The 19,792-nt window shown below is 40.8% G+C and overlaps 1 protein-coding gene across 8 annotated transcripts in view; it reads right to left on the reverse strand.

Moving 5' to 3' along the window:
- Nucleotides 1-18,013: 18,013 nt before the first annotated feature.
- The window catches only part of zmp:0000001168 (signal-induced proliferation-associated protein 1), a 49,027-nt gene continuing 47,248 nt past the window's right edge, over nucleotides 18,014-19,792 (reverse strand). For 5 of the 8 annotated variants that reach the window (XM_050038537.1, XM_050038523.1, XM_050038552.1 and 2 more), the window contains exon 16: nucleotides 18,014-19,616. In XM_050038537.1, the coding sequence (XP_049894494.1) occupies nucleotides 19,473-19,616 (144 nt within the window). In that variant the 3' untranslated portion in view covers nucleotides 18,014-19,472. Of the gene's footprint in view, nucleotides 19,716-19,792 lie in introns of all 8 variants that reach the window. The other 3 variants (XM_050038576.1, XM_050038560.1, XM_050038568.1) reach the window with 2 other exon arrangements.

Consider the following 19,792-nt stretch of genomic DNA (forward strand, 5'->3'; position numbering starts at 1 on the left):
GAGATTTTAAAGGGCTAGTTCAATTTTTTTAAATGGGGTTGTATTGAATTCTTATCCATAAACAGTATGTCACATACCCTGGAAATCCAGAGTTCTTGTGAGAGCACAATTTGAATTTGCTCAGCGAGTCACTGGCAATCAGTAATGATGCTCATTGCCTATGCCCAAGAAACCGAGCTGCACCAATCACATCGGTGTATCTGATATAGGCGGGCCAGAGGCGAGCTAAACAGATGACGACAGCGCTGCGACGAAGTCCGGAATCAGTCAGTAAACATTGCAAGATGGCTACGGATGAACACCAGTTGTTTGAAACGGCTTGGGCCGCTACAATGAATGAGTTAGACTTGGCTTTTTCTCTAAAAGAGGAACAGAAGACGGCACTCGAATCTTTCCGTTGCAAGAAGGACGTTTTTGCTGTTTTGCCGACCAGATACAGCAAGAGTCTAATCTACCAGTTAGCTCCGCTGGTAGCGCTCTGGATACATCACCCTGTGTATTGTTCTGATTGGTCATAGTGTTATCCAGTTGCGTGCAGTGATATTTACAAATGCATGCTTGGTGCCGCCCCTCGAGTTGGGCCATTTTCATTACTCTTGGCCAGACCCTAAATCTTTCTAGATTTGGGTCTGGATTTCCAGGCTATATGTTACATACAGTAGATGGCGGTCGGCATGTCCCCAGTTAGGACAAAGAGCATGGATACCAAGAGGCGAAGCTCCGTTGAATTTTTGCCAACAGCCACTAGGGGCGCTGTGGTAGCGCTGCCGCCATTTTGGACTGTTGAGCTTGGACTGTTGCGCCCAGACAACATGTAAGATGTCAAGGAGAGAGGAGAAAAAAAGTAAAAGAAAACAGTGTAGTGCAATTAACTGCAACAACTATCAGTGGAACACCCTGCACCTGGCCTTCCACCGTTTCCCGAAGGATCCCGACAGGTAAGAACTCCCGAGGTGTAAGTTTAACCCCTGAGGTGTTTTAATATCAATTTAATATGCCAGTTTTGGTGGGAAGATAATGTGTATATATATGTATATATATATATATACATATATATAGGCCTATATATGGCCTCTTGGACCATTTATATCAGAACTGATTACTGCTTTAGCATTAAAATATATCATATTAAAATAGCTTATATATTATTATTATTATAACTGTCCCCTTACTGTACAAACTGTAAATAAATATTTATTCCTGACTATGTGACGCCATTAATGTGTTTCTAGTTAAAATATTTTATTTTATTTTTTTTTTTAGTTTTTGGTAGATTGGCTTATGGGGTGATTTTGAAGGAGTAATTAAGTTAATCTTCTCATAAGTGGATGTAATATGTAGAGATGCCATCTCGGCCGTTTTTCTTTGTTTTTTTTTTTTTTTAAAGTCTATATTTTGCTTTACAAAAACGTGAAAAAGCAGCTGTGACCAAGCTATCACGAGGTGAGTAGCATTGTAAGCATAATTAATAGCGATATACTTCAGTTTGTCTGTGTGTTTTTGTATGCAAGCGGGTCTGCTGCGGTCTGCTGACGGTCCAAAATGGCGGAGGTAGGACGAAACCATGGGCGAGTCTGTTGCTATGGGGCGTTCTATTGAGCTTCGCCTCTTGGTATCCATGCTCTTTGGTTAGGAGAAACAGGCTAGAGTCCAAAATGGAAGCTACACAATCTACTGCTGTGAAGGGGTCAGCAGTAAGTCAGACCCTGTGTCCCCATATGAGGATATCACATTTTGGGTTTGCTACACCTTATACTTCATTCTGCTTAACTTAGACCTGTTGTCCTCGTTCGTGGACACTTTTTTGTGCCATCTAGTGGTAGTAAGACCACAATATGCTAATCCATGTAAAAACAAGATGGCAGCCATCTCTACCAAGTCAGTCTGCAGCCCACCCGAACATAGAAGTGGAAAAGGTACAAAACCTGATCACATTTTATGGTTGAAACTTGTTTATTTATGTTTAATAATATTTGTAGTTTGATATTCCAACAAATTTGACCAATTTTAGCAACAAGCTAAGACGTTATTAATGAGAAAGTACTCATTTGAAGACATTGGGGCTTTATTATCGTCTCGTTTGAGGATATTGGGACTTAATTATTGTTGACAATGTTTAGTTTTTTATACTTATCAGGTCCTACTGATCCCAAACAGCTAGGAGAAATCAAAGCTCTGGCTGCTGCACTCTGAATAAGCTAGAGTTTATTTAATGTCTGCTTTGTCAGTTTCAGCAAAAAGTCCATTACAGTAATCCAGCAAACTGAAAATGAAAGCGTGAACCAGCTTTTCAGAGTCTTACTGAGACAAGAAGCATATAACTTTTGATATATTTTGGAGTTTATAAAAGGCAGTCTATTACACAGGAGAAGGACAGAGACTGTCTATAATATTAGAGATGTGCTTCTGGAAGTTAAGATCAGCGTCTAAAATCACATCCAAGTTTTTGACATGCTCACATGGTTTTACAGACAGGTGAGTTAACAACGATACCAAACAAAATTAATTTTAACCACTTAAAAAGTCTCACCTAAAAGAAATCAAAATCAGTTCAAGTGTACACTATATTAAGAGCATTTTCACTGCTTCACCTCAATGTCAGACATTGATTTCCAATGGAAAAATTAAGCTGTTCTATCTCTCTCTTCAAAACCAGAGAAAAACTGACATCTACTGTATACACTGATTATGGATAAGTAGCCTACCACATACAACTCCACCTCAAAAAAACTGAACTATCCCTTTAACAGTGTATTCACTCTCAAGTATTACACAGTGTACATGTTTTAGTATTGCTTACACTAAAAGCATCTGTAGCCTACCATGGTTCCAGCTACCAGTCCTGGAGGGCCCCAACACTACCATCCCTTCTTCTCTGGTTTTCCTTGAGGGCTTTCCATCTCTCACTTCGCTGCCTGCACCTGAGCAGCAATTAGCTGAACACACCTGATCCCAACAATTAGGTGTGAATGGAGCAGGGAAAGGCAGAACTGGAGCTCAGAGTGGGTGCCACTTAATGCATTTCAAACTAATAATCCCTGCATTAACGGTCCAGTGGGGAGAGTTGAGGGGGATATATAATCACCTGAAAATAAGAATCATTGTGTTTTCATTACCTTAGAATAAGTCCTTCATATCTACATAGGGATTGGGTCCTTTGTATGGACATATTAAGAGACCTGGATGCAGCATTGAAAGCAGGACATTCCTAAGAAAGTTGCTCAGTGGTGCCAAAGAAGCTCTGTTTCCATGGTATGAAATTACCCGGATGATCAGTGCTGCTTCTGCATCACTTGGCCCATAGAGCAAGAGCACTAGAGACTTCAGCCGGCCAGGCTGGATACTTCGGTTTAGTGCTTTGTTAACTTAAATGGGGATAAAATGATTTAATCTTGTGGCTCCTCTAAACTTTCCAAGTATTATTGGACCAAATAGATCAAATCCTGAAAGTGAAACAAATCATTTGGCAGGTGTGGTGATGCCAAAAATATATATCCACTGATTTACAGACGTCTCTGTCCCAGTGAAAGTCTGGGGAAAAGTCCTTTTGGGCCTAATGGCATCATGTAATGGACCCCAGAAATTGTAGTACCAAGGGCACACTCCCTGGGGGCCTGGTCCTTTTCTACAGCAGCCCAGAATGCAAAAACCAAACACTGGCTCGACATAGGGCCAATCACATTTTCACGTTAGCTATCTCCACTCTGTGATAAGCAGCATCAGAAAAACGTGCTTATTTGGTGTTTTTTAACCAGTTTAAATCACTGGATTTGTTTGTTTTGCAGAGGGGGAGACCTCTACCGATAATTTGGCTCCTGGTAGAAACCTTCAGAACGTCTGGATCAGAAAAAAAGATGAGCACACATGAGCCCTTTTTACACAGAGATCAGACTATAGAGCTGCTACAAAGTCCCTCCTTTATGTCACCATTGCATTTTTACACAGCACCAAACAATGTGATTTTCGACAGCATGCCGGCATCATGGAAGCAAAAGAGGCATGACGTGCGTGGCATGTATAACAACAGCATCAGCCTCAGGTGTAAATTATAACATTTGCGTTGGCAGTGCTTTCTGAACAATAACCATGGCATGGAAACAATAAAGAGAGTTGTCTGTGAGCTAAAATCATCTACCTGTGCTCTAGATCCCATTCCAACTACTTTTTAAAAAACTTTAAATAAACCACTCCTTAAAAAAGACAACACTGATTGTTCTGTCTTGTCTAATTACAGACCAATCTCCAACCAGCCTCTTCTAAGATTTTAGAAAAAATCCCTGTTTGCATGTGGTGTCCCGCAGGTCTCTATTTTAGGCCCAGTTCTCTTCAGTCTGTATATACTACCACTCGGCAATATTATTAGAAATCACAACATTCATTTCTATAATTACGCAGATGACACGCAACAATAAATCTCTGTAAAATCAAATGACTATAGTTCAATCAATAACCTGACTGCATACATATCTGGCATAAGTTTGTGGCTGGATCAGAACTTCTTTCAGTTAAACCAAGAAGATTGGTGGAGTGGAGAGAGAACTGTCTAACCACCTGAAAACATTTGCACTGAACACCAAGGAACATGGAAAAACCTTGGTGTTATCACTGACCCTGACCTGAACTTTGAACAACACATTAGAAATGTGACTAAAGTGTGGTTTTATCACTTCAGGGATATTGCGAGAGTCAGACTGTTTCTCTCCCATACAGATACAGAAAAGTTGATTCATGCCTTTTTTTTCCAGCCGACTGGACTATTGTAACACTCTTCTCTCTGGTGGACTCAGAAAGTGAATTACAGCTTGTATAGAATGCAGCAGCATATGTTCTGACAAAAACCAGACATTACTCCAATCTTAAAGTCATCGCTTTGGTTACCTGTCTGTCACAGAATTAATTTTAAAATTCCTTTATTGGCTTTTAGTTCACTACATGGCTTTGCTCCAACTTATCGGTCTGATATGATCAAGATAAATGTGCCTGCTAGGTCCCTAAGATCCTCTGACTTAAACCTTTGATTGTTCCAGTGGTCAGAACTAAAAGATACGGAGAGGCAGCCTTGGTCAGTTGACCTTTCACTAAGCCACCCCCCCCTTTGTTATGGTCCGTCATGGTGTCAGAGTAAGCATGGAGCCCACACTGTAACTAACTGCACTCCCTGAAGAAATAATAACATATTTTTTTGGAAAAATGAAACAGTGATTCCAGAGAGAAGCAGACAGAGGGGTCTACAGTCTGTGTTTGGAGGATGTATCCAGGATGTCAAACTGACTCAGCAGCAACAACAGGTTAAAAAGACAAAGATAGTTAGAAGCTAAAGCCGAACTATAGGCTACAGATCACAGTGTAAAAGTGAACCACCACATCACTGCTGATCGCCACACAAGACAATGAATATAAAGGGAAACTTTGCTGATATTGAACCAGCTGTGTGGCATCACAGTGTGTGCGGATGAACAGTGTTGCCAGCACCCAGACCTCCGCCGCCGAATGGGCAGGGATCTCTGGGGGAAGTCAAACAACATTCATCTGCGCACAATGTGATGACACACAGCTGGTTGAATATCAGCAAAGTTTCCCTGCTTCCCTTCACTGGTTCCTGTACAGCAGGGTCGGTCTTTGTTTCACTGTTATAATCATTAAAAAGCAAAAGCAGCATGTGTATACATTCAGTAGGCTATATCTTCAGTAGCTAGCTAGCTAACCCTACACTTTTCAGGGTTTGATTTTGGTTTTGGAACAGGGAAGAAACGTATATCTTTTTCCAACCTCTCCAGGTAACGAGTATCATTAATACACGACGTGCCCCAGGCACAACATTCAGCTCCAAATCCACAAAACCAGCCTGAAAATGAAGGAAATCTGAAATGACTGCATTCGAGTCAATGGAGCACAGCTGTGTTGTTGTTGTCGAACCCTGGTCTGAGCCGGCCCGATGCTACGTCATGATTGGCCAGTCTGCGTCCGGGAGCAGGACTTAGTGAAGGGTTAACTATGCCCCTAAACTCTAGAACAGTCTGCCTGAAGGTCTTAGGGGCTCTATCTTTTTTTTTTTTTTTTGTTAAGATATTTTTTTGGGCATTTTTTGCCTTTAATGGACAGGACAGTTGAGTGTGAGGGGGGGAGAGAGAGAGGGAGTGACATGCAGCAGGGGGCCACAGGCTGGACTTGAACCCGGGCCGCTGCGGCAACAGCCTTGTACATGGGGCGCCTGCTCTACCACCAAGCCACCGACGCCCCAAGGGGCTCTATCTTAAAACACATATTTTTACCATTGCTTTCTCAAGAAAAGTATTTTTAACTGATGGTTGTTTTATCTTATCTTAGCCTGTAGTTTTACCTGAATTTTCCTTCTCTTTTGTCATTTATTTTTTTTGTTTATGTATTATCATTATTATTATTATTATTATTTTATTATATGTTTTTAATCATCTTTTTTTCTCTATCAAAAATGTCTTGATTGTCTTTTATGTTCAGCACTGTATTTTATGCATGAATTGTGCTATAAAGTTATCATTATTATTAAATTATATTCAGTTTCTGCCAGTATATCCCCTAAATCCTACACATGGGACCTTTAATTAATTTATGTATTTAACCCATATTTAACCACGTAGGTCCCATTGAGATCAACCATCTCTTTTACAAGGGAGACCTGACCAAGACAGCAGCACACAAAAGGTTACAGCCAAACAACCACACAATAAAAAACATAAAAGATGCACAGCAACATGTAGAAATATTAGAACACCTACACACAATGACAAGAACCAACCAACTCATTCACTCTTGTACTTATGAGAGCTTTAAAATCAGGCAGAGAGACCAATTCACGTAGTTTCAACTGTTTTTGAAGGTTATTCCAAGTGAGAGGAGCAGAGCACATAAAAGCTTTCTTCCCCAGCTCAGACTGTGCACTGGGAACAGATAACAAAACTAAGTCGTGAGATCTCAGACTATAGCTACAGTCAGATCTCTGTTCAATGGAAGTACAAATGTACGAAGAGAGTTTACCCAGTACGGCTTTATAAATGAACAAATACCAGTGACTGAGCCTACGAAAGGTCAGAGAAGGCCAGCCAGCCCTGGAATAAAGCTACAGTGATGAGCAAGGGCTTTATAATTTGTAACAAATCTCATATGCAGTATCTAACATGTGGAAACAATGTGCAGATGCATTTGTGTTCAACAGATCACCATAATCCAGAACCTGTAAAAACATAGCAGCAATCAGTCTCAAGCCAAATACCGAGATATTTGTAACAAGTGACAACCTCTAACTGCTTTCCATGAGCGGTGATAACATCAGGAGTGTTCACAGGCTTCATCCTTTCCATTTGAGAATGCATAACCTTAGTTTTATCCACATTTAAAACCAGCTTTAATTGTGAAAGCTGAATCTGGATAACCTTTAATGACTATGGCGTCCTTTTAATGTTGGAGGCTTTTTGTAAACGGCCACAATGATCCTCTCAGCTGTCCTCACTGTGGGACCTACAGTAACAGCCTGATTCACTAGTTTCCACCAGTAACAAAACATTCTCTGCAGCGCCCTGATAAATGGGGGAGGATGGGAGAGAGTGATAAAGTAATAGCCATTAAAAAACACATTATAGAGTAAGATGCTGTGCGATCACATTCAGTCTGTAACATTGTTTTTGTTGAGACTGACTGAAAGGTCAGAAAAACAACAAAATATCTTAAAAGTTACATAGTGTTTCTTTTGTTTCTTTGGCTCTTGAATTATGACTGAACTAAAAATGCTAAAAGTGAGGGGACTGCCTCGCTGTCTGTTTTGGGAAACAAAGACCACTTGTCACATGGAGACCTTCCAGAAACAGGGTGAAGATTAAGAAACACTGCTGCAGCGCTGTCTGCTAATAATCCACCCTGCCACTTTCCAAGAAAGTACCAGAAAGTACACAAACCCTTTTACGTAAAAGTGCATGTACTGTACAGTAGAAGCAGTCTGGTTAGTGTCTCCTATTAAAAATTAAGGCCTTAAAAAAGACATTCACTTCAGCAAAACAACATAAAAAAAGTGAAAGTAGCTTCACAATACATCAGTTAGCCTGCAGTGTCCTGGTGTTTTTCATTCCTTAATGTTTAACTGAGTTTATGACAGGAGGGCAGGACTCTGTGATTAGTTTGTCATTGACGCACATGGCTTGTGATATGAGGTGCATCACTTATTAACAGGTTGCAAGATTTAAAAACTGTTGTTTTGTCCACAGAAATGTGTTAAACGTGCGTATTAGTTGCATTTAAGTGCAACCATTTCAAGAACAGAATGTTAGTGTGGTTGGTTCAGTTCCATGGTTGGCTGGATAAATAAACTGTTGGGTGTATCTCTAAACATTAGAGGACCTCTTGATAAAATATTTATCAGATGTCTGTTTCTGTAGATGCAAAGCATTGATCAAAGCTTTTAAAATTTGACTGATATAAGCAACATTAAAGGGACAGTTCACCCATAAATCAAAAATACATATTTGGCCTGTAACCTACAGTGTATTTATCAATCTAGATTGTTTTAGTGTGAGTTGCAGAGTGTTGGATGTATCGGCTGCAGAGCTATCAGCCTTCTCTCCACTATAATGGAACTACATGGCACTCAGCTTTTTGAAGAACTCAACAGCAATGTCTCTTTCTAGAAATCATGACTCAGTTACTAAAGATAATCCACAGACCTTGTTGTGATCAGTTTCATGTAGGAACTATTTTCTTTCTACTGAACTATACCCACCGACCGTTTCACTGCACAGAAGGAAGTGTGCATCCTAAGCCCCCTTTGCACTGCCTGATCAAAGCGGGAATATTACACCATTATTCCACCTTGCCATTCTTTATAAAAGGTACAATCATGCTACAGACTCACCCTTTTTCCCCTTTAAGGGCGGTGGCCTTGTGGGTAACCCGTGTGTACTTCAGTGTGCGTATGGGAGGAAGCAGCTCTCGGTGTCATGGTGAAGATGGCATGCGGCAAAGAGTGATGATAACCAGCAGAATTAAGTGTCTAGATAAACTCAGGGCTATGGCTAAACCTCATAAGAAGGCCATGTTTGTTGTTTTGTGGTTAAGATTGCAATAAAGTCATTGTTGGTGAACGGCACCTGAACGCCTCACCACCCTTCACTCTGCAGAGTGGTCTGGACCGCTAGAAGCTAGCTACCAGCTAATAAGCCAGCATGTTCCCAGCTACGGTTTGGAGCCGGTAAGCTGTCACTGAGAGAGGTAACAATTGTGGAATGGGGGGACAGAGTTGTCCCGCCTTTAAACTGGCAGTGAAGGTAATAACAGTTTGTCAAAAGGGACAGCCATCAAGACGGGACCATGGATGGGATGGGTGGGATGTTTTGATGACAAGTTATGTATGCCACCCACTGCCAGGAGATTTTAAAAGCAGCTAGAAGCAGTTAGCAGCTAACTCGAAGAAGAAGAACAGTGGACAAAAATGCCCGCAAAGTGGGGAGACAATGACATCCTCGAGTTCCTCACTCTCCAAGCAGAGGACAGGATCAGTTGCCATCTAACAGGGACAGTAAATGATTGTTATTGCCAAGTTATGCCTTTGTTTGTGTTTAACGGTGCCAACACACAGCCTATGTAATATGTCACACTAGAGGTAGACACTGTTGTGTTACACATCAGGCCGTCACGCCTCTGTTTCTTCCACAATGCTGGCATGTTATCTAAAATCACACACTGGGGCAGAATTATGCCTCCTTTGTTTGGTTCTGTTTAAAAATACATGACAGCGTAAAGGAGGGACTTCGTGGTGGCCTTCTGTGACGATCTCTGTGTAAAAAGGGCTTTAGTTTGATACTGCTAGCACCACTGAGCTAGCTAACGCTACAGCTCAGCCGAGGAGGATGCCATTAATGTTTACATCTCAGGCTGTCATGAACATGAGCCTCTTACCCATGAGTAGATGCACGTTTCCATCTGTGCGGTACTACAGTTGTCTAAAAAATATATAATATATATAATACTATATAATAAAAATATAAAAATTAAAATATAGATATATATATAAAAAAAAAGGTCATTTACAGCAGGATGACAGCAGTGATGCTGCAGTCAGACTCACATTAGGCCTCATGTACATGTTGTATGGGGCAACAGTGGCCTGGCCATTTAAAATACGATATACACCCTGCGAACCACAAGTCTAAACACACACACACCAGCACATGGCCTCTGTATTTACAGAACACGGATGAGTCAAACTGGCGTTAAGCCCTTGAGCTGTGTGTGACACATAGCCCCTAGTGAAGACTCCGTCCTGCGCTCCAACCCCAAATAAAGACATAGGCCGGCGCATTGTTGTCATCAGCTCTCCTCCTGCTGTCAGGGCAGGGAAGATGAAGCGTTTTTCTGCGGCTGGTGTTTAGGAAAGCCTTCCAGAGGACAGAGTCCTGGCAAATGTTTGTGTGATGTTGTCGTGCTGTATTATGATCATGGAACAAGCTTTGGAAAGTCTGTTTGTCTTACCTCATGCTGCATCAATTCAAGGCGATGGGAATGTGCGTCCAATCAGAAATTCAAGCTGTTTTTAAACTGTATCATCTCACACTAAATCTCTACATTATGTGATACAGACGGGTTTTATTTTTATATGTACTACTAAATCTCAATTACAGATGTTGTGTTTGAATTGAAGTTAATGTTTTTTTAATTAAAGTTTAGAGTTACAGCATTGTGTTTGGTGTCAGATTGTGTAATTATGGTCTAATAGTTTCGAAACATGAGTCTGAATAACTGAAGAGGTTTTATGATTTATTCTGTCAGCATTTTTCAGTTCCCTGTAGGATGTTAAATGACAGAAACTGTCTCGACAAACAAAGCCGCATCATGACTGACCAGCTATTATGGGGGAGTTTTAAAGGGTCAGGGACAGAGCTCGGTGCCGCACCATGCTTTCTCAGCTGATGGAAGTGACAAACAGGAAGTTAAACTGATAATGGGGAAAAAATAGGGAGTGCTGCACTGGGTTAAGGCTCTTTGTAGTTAGCTGTAAAAAGAAATCAGGTGCTCTTCAAGGATGGGGCAAAGAGTCAAGATTTAAAGATGAAAAACAATGACTAATAAGGATTTTATGGACTTTAACACTTGTGTTTTTTATCTTTATGGAAGTTAAACTGTTTCTTGGATCCTTTAAAAGTTGGTTAAGTGTCATGGTTACAGAGCTCCTATTTCTACTGCTGACACAATTCAACGTCGACACATATCTTCAGTCCAACTCAAGCACACACCCAGAAATCCTCAGTATCAATAGTTCTTGCTGACAGTGTTTCAGACTTGATGATGACACAATTACATTAAGACAGGAGGGTCGAGATTAAATCAAAGTTTTTCCAAAGATTCTCAAAAGTTTAAGTCACGTCTCATTCAGATCCATTGAAGTCCTGTCAAATTCCTTAAAAACCAAAGCCAGATCATTCAGATATCATCAGCTAATGAGCAGTGATAAGCTGCAAGCACATTTTTTATAAAATAAAATTTTTTTATGTGTCATGCAACGACCGTAAAAATCAGATTTAGGACATGAAGCAGTTTGATTGTGAGAGATGAGTGTTTTTTAATCCTCCTTCTCTGAGCTGCTGGGTTTCATTTGAGCTGTGGGATTGATTTACACCTGGAACATCACTGCAAATAACCAGCTGGTATGACTGAAACACAGCAGGCTGCAGAGAACCACTGACGTGGATAAAATGCAATTAGCCAAGAGCGTAGGTTCAGTTTTAAGATTGGTGGGGGGGACACGTGTGAAACAGAGGGTTTGAGGATCCTCCGCCAGAAAATTCTAAGCATCTAACACTTATTTTCCTACATTATTGTGAATATTCTTGCACAGATTTTTGCCTTTTCTGCATCAATTTGTGGTGTAAATGTCCTTAATTTCATCAAAATGAAAGTCCTCTGCTACATTCAGAGTATACAGAGAGAGCTACAGAGTATTTTTTAATTGTGGTATTGCTACTTTTACTTAAAGGTCCAGTGTGAAGGACTTAGAAAGATAAATGGTCAGAAATGGAATATACGTTTGTTTTCTTTAGTGTATAATCACCTGAAATAGGAATTATTGTGTTTTCATTACCTTAGAATGAGCCGTTTATATCTACATTTGGAGCAGGTCCTTGTCAGTGGAGTCTGCCATGTTGCACCTCCATATTTCTACAGTAGCCCTGAATGGACAAAACAAACACTGGCTCTAGATAGGGCCATTCACGCTTTCACACTGGCCGCTATAGTTAGCAGCCCCTCTGAGGCAAGCCGTGTTGGAAACACAGTCTGTGCGTTCCAATATCCATGCTACCATACCATATAGTATGCCAGGAAAAAATGTAGTATGTCCCAATACATAGTATGTCAAACGCAGTACGCCAAAAATACCAGGATGTTCTACTACATCCGGTCTGATTTTGCAGTATGCAAGCCAACATGCTTTTCTGGCTGTTTTGACCCATAATCCTCTGTGCAGTGGAACATACGTGACATCGACTGTCAGGAGTTGTAATGATGGATGGCAGCACATTCAGGTGACTGATGACTTGACTCGTAATAACAGGGGTATTAACTGTTTAATTTAGAGAAATAATCATATGTAAAACCAACGACAAAAGGACATAAGTATTAAATAACGACAACAGAGAAGTGTATAGCCTATTTCTTTTTACTATTGAATATAATATGTTGGATTCCTTAATGTAAGCAGTTATTACGTATTGCAAAATACGTGCCCTAGTCAACCTCCGTCTCTAGTGAGCTCGGTGTACAGCATTTTGTTTTTATCTCCATGGTAACAGATGTAGGAGTAAAAGGGCCAAAGTTCAGGGTGTAATGTTATGAGGAAGTAGTATGTCCCACTTGTGTACATACCTACAGTACATACCTTTTAAGCAGTGGTGTAGTGGTAGTTGATGAGGTGGGTGCACTACTAGGTAGATAGGTAGGTTACTGATGAGGAAGTGGGCATACTCTCCTATATATTACAATGGCTTTTTAGCTGATAGGTGGGTATATTGTAACTGGATAGAAAAAGAAGTGGTTATACCCCATATACCTGAGTATACCCTCCACTACACCACTGCTTTTAAGTGTAGCTGCAGTACCTACTAAAAGTAAAAAGAAAAGGTATGTGATTCTGAACGCACCCAGTGATTTTTTTAACGTGAAACTGCTGCATTCAGTGTTTTTACCTGTTTCAGTCCTTTGGAGAGGAAGAGACCTCTGCGTATACTTCAGCTCTGGATAATTCAGCTCCTGGTAAACACCTCATGGACGTCTGGATCAGAAAAAAGTTGAGCACACACTGGTGAGAACACATAAGCAGGTGCTGGGCTAGCAGCCCTTCTGCAATGAGCCAAATGGCATCAGAGAAACACTGATTTATAACGTGAAACTCCTTTATTCAGTGTTTTTACTGGTTTTAATCAATGAGTCTGTCTGTTTTGGAGGGGAAGAGATGTCTGTGGATAATTCAACCTCCAGTAAAAACCTCCTGAACAATGAACACTGAAAGAATTCTAAGTGGGAGTTTACACTTGGCACATGAGAGATGTTAAAGCCGGTTGCAATCTGCAGTCCTCATCACTAGATGCCACTACACACTGCTCCTTTAAGTAAAAGATCTGAGTACTTCTTCCACCTCTGGTCTTTCCCTTTTATAGCAAAAACATTATTTTCTCATATAAATAAAGTCAATAGTTTTGTATACTACTCATTCTGTTGTTAGTTCAATTACAGCAGAGGCCTCATGTTTTAAGACGTCAGCAGCATGCTGCTTCCCACATAGTACATTGTGAGTCAGTTTCCCTTTTAACATCTCTCTTGCTCTTATACATTCTATTCTTTTCAGCCAATCTGATTTGGTTACGACCTCTGTCTGAGACAAATCGTGTTGTTGCTTCAGACTAAAATGACCTTACCTCTGCTCCTGGACAATTTAAGATCTACCTCTACCAGGTACTTATTGTATCAAAATAAACAACTAAAAAAAAGAACTACATATGGAGTGTGGCTGATATGTAAGTGATGTAGATGTGAGTAAATGAAAATTGTGTGGTGTAAGGGGCAATAACCAAACAAAGGCCAAAATGTGCAGACGCCGGAGAGGGCAGCCTTATTAGTGACAGAGCAAGCAACACTGGAGCTGGGCTTTATCTCCCCAGGAGCACTCAGTCCAGGTGCTCCGAATCAGACGCTGCACTCCTGTGACACCTTTGAGAACAGAGGGGAAAAACAGTCATCTCTAAATCTTCCAAATCTTCAATCTTATATGCCCACGATTCCTTCACGTGTTGACATCCTACGCACACTGTTGAGTCACAATAGCGTTTCTATTTCTGATTGTGTTTCCAATCATGCAAATCAATTAAGACATAAAATATTACTGATAACACTCTTGTTTTTTTCTTTTGTTTTTGCTTAGTGAAAGAAACTAGAGATGTAGAGTGAGCAGTTAATAGTTAAAAATCTTACTTCAAGAGAAACTTGGGTAATTTTCAGTCTGTTTCAATCCATATTTTTGCGCCTAAGTGACCAATAGGAACAACAATTTTTTTAAGAACTGGTCCAGTATTGAGCGAGAGGGCTGCATCTCAAAGTCGTGAAATGGGCTGCAATGGGAATTAGCGCACTGTCAATGTATGTCCACTAAAAGCACTTGTATTGCCACTGATTGTTATTGTCTGACATTGTCTTGTGAGTTTAGTTGTTGCAGTAAGACAAGGACAAACAGACCAGATCAAGCAAAAGGTAGACATTTTATTTCTTTTTAGGCTCTTTTCCACACTTAACATTCTGAGCCTGTCAGTGGCAAAAACAAGCACTTTTAGTGGATGTTAGCTGATGGTGCGCTATTGCCTTAAAGATTACACTATTTACACTGATATACAGCCGCTGCTCAAAAGTTGTTCTTCCCAATAGGGTCCGGGTTGAAAAATTGAAAAATACCAAAGTTTCCCTTTAAGTGACTTGTTGATGTCAACTCTGCTGCTGTGTAAGTCAGTCTTAGGGACTGTACTTTACTTATCAGAGGACATGGGTGGCTGGGGTGTAACTTTGTTTGCTTTATTATCTTGAACCTCCCTGCAAATATTTTGCCTTGAGCCCCATGAATGACTGGGGGGGAATGTATGACCCTCCCTCCACCATCAAGAAACATATTTTTGTATATTCACACCAAATATGGAGTCAAGCAAGCAACAAGCAAACAGTGCAGAGGTAGTTATCACCAAAAATAAACAGCTAATTCTATTAGGCAAAAGGCAAACAGACACACATGCATTTCAAACCCACTTACGGGTTTTAGAGTTCTGAGGGTATTTAAAGTAAATACAAAATATGACCATTAAAGGTTGAAGGCCCGGACACACCAAATAGACTTCAAACAACTGGCGGCAACAAAAACCAACTGTTGCATTGCTTCACGTAGCCTGTGTCTCAGTCAAAAAGTTGCACATGAACACAAAGCAAAGACTACACCATGTACGTTCTGCGCCTGTGTGAGAGGAAATAACAGTAGACTGGTTCTGGCATTCAAAAAGGGAAACTGGAAGCTAGTTAGCCAGTTAGCACATTAATAGCACAATCCAGTGTTAAATGAACAGGGCATATTTACCATGCACCAGAGAATAATAACACAAACCACCACAAAACATTTCTGCTAGAGAAAAAAAATCTTACCTTATGTAACAAGTGTGTTTTGATGTCATTCCCTCTTGCCATTTGTTTACTTTCCTCACTTGCTTCTTTTCTCATGCAGTGGGCTGAACTGCCAATCAGAGTGATTTCATTCACTGATGGGCCCTGCTGTCACAGATTTATCATGCCGAATCAGCCAAAAAAAAAAGAAAGAAAAAGCCAAGGAGGGTGACAAGGGGCAACAGTGCAGGAAACACCACACAGATGAGGGCAACAGATGCTCACTGACGGCCCAGCATTGACTGATCTTGTCTTGGTGTGTCAGGGCCTTGAGCCAAATAAAAAACATAACTTATTTGAAGTCCCTCTCCCATTTTGCACCACCCCTCCCCTCTCAAAAATAACAAACAGCCCCTTACTGCAAATCAAACGGCCTGTAAGATAATTATGGAATTGTTTTACCTCTAAACTCCACTGCAACCAATTTAAACACTTCTAGTTTTCTGAGCAGTGATCTTGTCTTACTGGCCTGCCATGTTCTCTGTGCTGTCTGTGCTGCTGAGTAAACAAAAGATTAAAAAAATCTGACCTTTTATTCCAGCTATTTGCTTTTCTTTTCTTTTTTTCGGGAGTTATTTATCCTCTGCAAACCAAAACAAAATGACAACACCTCCCACAATCATTTCATCATATCTCACGGTCTGCTATCTCAACATTATCTGCCTTTGTGTGATTAGTCACTGTGTTGATAAAACATCTGCGTTAACTCATTTCCAGATAAGGTCAAGTAGAGCAGCGTGTGACACCCAACATATTGTGTATTTTCCCCCTTTTGTCCCTTTTAGGTCATTGAGCCACAGTCAGTTTCTTTTTTTTCAAATACTCTTGTTAGATTTTCTGAGACAATTTATTTTTAAATAATTAAATACCAAAATAATCATCCCGTAGGGGAAGCATACGCCATTCAACACATTCATTTCAACTTAAACTTGATTTCAATGCATCATCAGTCATTTTCAGCACCTTTGTCCTTTTAATTCACTTTTTAAAAATCATATATTTGTCGGTTTGCTTCTTCGAACAATCGGTGGTACTCATCAAGCTTCAGTGATTCTTCAGACCAACAACACACATCTATTATTATTACTATTATCTGTTCTTTCGGATCATGTGTTACTCAGTGACTTTTCCTCGCGCAGCAGATGAAAGACCAGATGTTGCAACGGTCTCTTAGAAAATCCTTCATCTGCCGCTAAAAAACCTCAGTAAGTGCAACCAAAGACAAAGAAATGAGGTCACTAAGCTGGGTTAACATACATTACATTTTCTGGTAGGCACAAAGTCAGAGAAATAATCCTTCACATAACACCAGTATGACCAGTTTAACCATCCATTCTGAAAGAAGAGTTTCACTCATTAAGGCGTACCTAATGGTGTTTTAAGACCTTATTAAATATGTAAGAGCTATAGCTGAAATAGCTCAATACTAGTATGATAATAAGAACCATAGTCACATTTAGCAAGATTTGCAGATAGTATGTTGTCATATCATATCATGGTTGTTGGTTTTCTACAAAAGAAACTAAAATTTATAACCAAGCCCACTTTTCCTTCCTGCCCTATTTCACATTTTTTTTCCTCAAGACTTCCCTCCAGTTTAAACAGCTACAAGAAAATCCACATTTGCATGATTAATAAGTTACATTTTTATACATACACACATACAGAGGGGAGCTTGGAAGTTGCTTGGCACATTCTCATGCTTGACCAACCTCCTACAATCTAAATAACTATACAAGACACAGTAAAACAGGTCTTCTCACACCGCCGTCTCCCTGTTCAGTCATGAGGCTTCAGCATGTACGGGAGATGAAACAGGACGCCTGCATGGCCACGGATAACACTTGTCTGCATAATCATCCTGCAAAAGGAGGGCATACACAACCCAATGCACTAACATGGAACAGTTCAGCTGTACATACAGTATCTTCACATACTGATAAAGTTTAGATTCATAATTTAATCTGTATATACTGTATCTTAATATGCTGGTACCAGGTATTCACAGTGACTCTAAAATAAAATTACAAGAGGAAGTTTGTACAAGAAACAAGAGAGTCTGAGTGACTGGCGAACGTTTGGCATCCCTTTTTGTCATAGTTTGTCGTCAGGGTTTAGTTTGTGTGTCAGTTCAGTTTGATTTCCGGAGAGCTGCCTGGGCTTTTTCGTTGGCACTGAGGAGAAGCAGTCCGACTCCTCTGAACACATGTTGGCTGTTGGCGCCGTCAGCAGTGGGACACAAAAAGGTGAGGTAAAGGTGGCGTCAGTGGGGGAGGATGAGATCTTATCCACCTTCTCATGTTGAGTGAGACGTAACCTGGGCTAAATAAAGTACAGTATGTGCCCTGTCCAGTGCTGATTTTACAAAAAAAGAAAGTGCAAGAACGACACAGAAACACACACAAACACACATCAGGGTGGAATGGTAAGATTTCACCTATTGTCCTTACCGCTACCACTCGTAAGCCATAGTAAACAATTACCCAAAAATGGTCACTGTAGACATCCGCCAAACACAAAACATATTTAAATACAATATTCTGTATTTCACTATTAGTTCAAGGTGTTTTAACTCTGACACCTAAAGCTATTTTGCCAGCTGAAAGAAAAAAAGCTGCCTTTTGGCATTTTGTGGTTCAGGCCAGCAGGAGGAGATCTTCTACAGTATGGCTGCTACAATAGTGAGGTTAGAAGAAAACAGCTACAGGCAATCATGGAAGGAAGCTGAAGCAGTTCTTTTCCTGCCATTGTCTGCGTCTTCAGGAGAGGTATAACCCTTTTCAGTATCCCTTTAATACTGTTTTCATACACACTTCCGGGAGGAACAAGCATGCTCAGTTTTTTTTTCCAGTTTACTGTACGTCCTTTTTATGTATGGGTTTCTTTTTTTCTTTTAAATAGTCTCACCCTAAAAACTCCAGTGTCTTAAATACAGTACTTCTGAGAAGTGAAGAGGGCAGAGAATGATGTCCTTACATAACAGGCCTTGCTCTGAGGCCAGTCAGCTAGCATCATTACATCTTTTGAAGTAGAAGGCTGCCTACAGGCTTGTCATTGTCATGTTCCCTTTTTTTTTTTTTTTTCCTTGCCTTCCACACTATCAGCGCCGGGGCGGAGCCACACTCAGACATCGCAACTACACGTCTGGCAGAGAGGATAGCAATACTACTGTTCACATATATTATTGGTGATATATATATACACTTTTGGTCATTTCGGATAAGACACCACCAAACATGCTATACAGTGTCTCTCAGTCTTAATTGCCACTTTTTATGCAAGTGCTATTCAGCCCAGCTTGTCAAGTATTTGAAGCAAGGTACAGTAAGAGATGCACACACACACACACACACACACACACACACACACACACACACACGAGGCACACGTCCACGCACATACTGTATCATACACACCAAGAGAAGCACTCTGGCACAGCGTACCCACACAGCAGCCTGAGAGCTGCACACTGGTCAGTCTGTGAAGGTCATGGGATGTTGGAAATGTCATTTCTTTCTTTCTTTTTTTTTTTTTTTAATGAGTTGATTTGCATACTCCCTCACCAGCAGGCAGGTCCAGGATTCAGGATTGAGACTGTGGTAACACACAGACTGAAGAGGATGCATGTGTGTGTGTGTGTGTGTGTGTGTGTGTCTGCCTTTTGCAAATATGTATAAACAGAATGAGTATACTGAGCGTACGAGCACGCTGTACGATTTGCATCTAACCACCGATTTGTGTGTTTCGTGCGTGCAGCAGCGGAGCTAACAGGGCTTGTTGACGTTGCACAGCAGCTCGGTGACTTTGATGAGGCGAGCCACTGTGCTCTGCGACTCCTCCTGCAGCCGCTGGTTGTTCTGCCTGAGGCTCTGCACCTCGGCCTGCAGCACCGCCTTGTCCTCCTTCTCCTGAAAGACACCAGCACACAACAAAACAAAAGCCGTCGCTCAGATCGCTGTGGCAGGAACGGGAGGGGAGCGTCAGGTACAGCGGTGGCTTTAAGGAAACTAGTGGGCACACATAAGCACAGAGCTCGGTATAAAAACTCACAATTAGAAAAAAAGTCACTGAGGTGACCTCTGAC

Source organism: Epinephelus moara, chromosome 3 (genome assembly GCF_006386435.1).
Source record: "Epinephelus moara isolate mb chromosome 3, YSFRI_EMoa_1.0, whole genome shotgun sequence".
In the NCBI taxonomy this organism is placed as follows: domain Eukaryota; kingdom Metazoa; phylum Chordata; class Actinopteri; order Perciformes; family Serranidae; genus Epinephelus; species Epinephelus moara.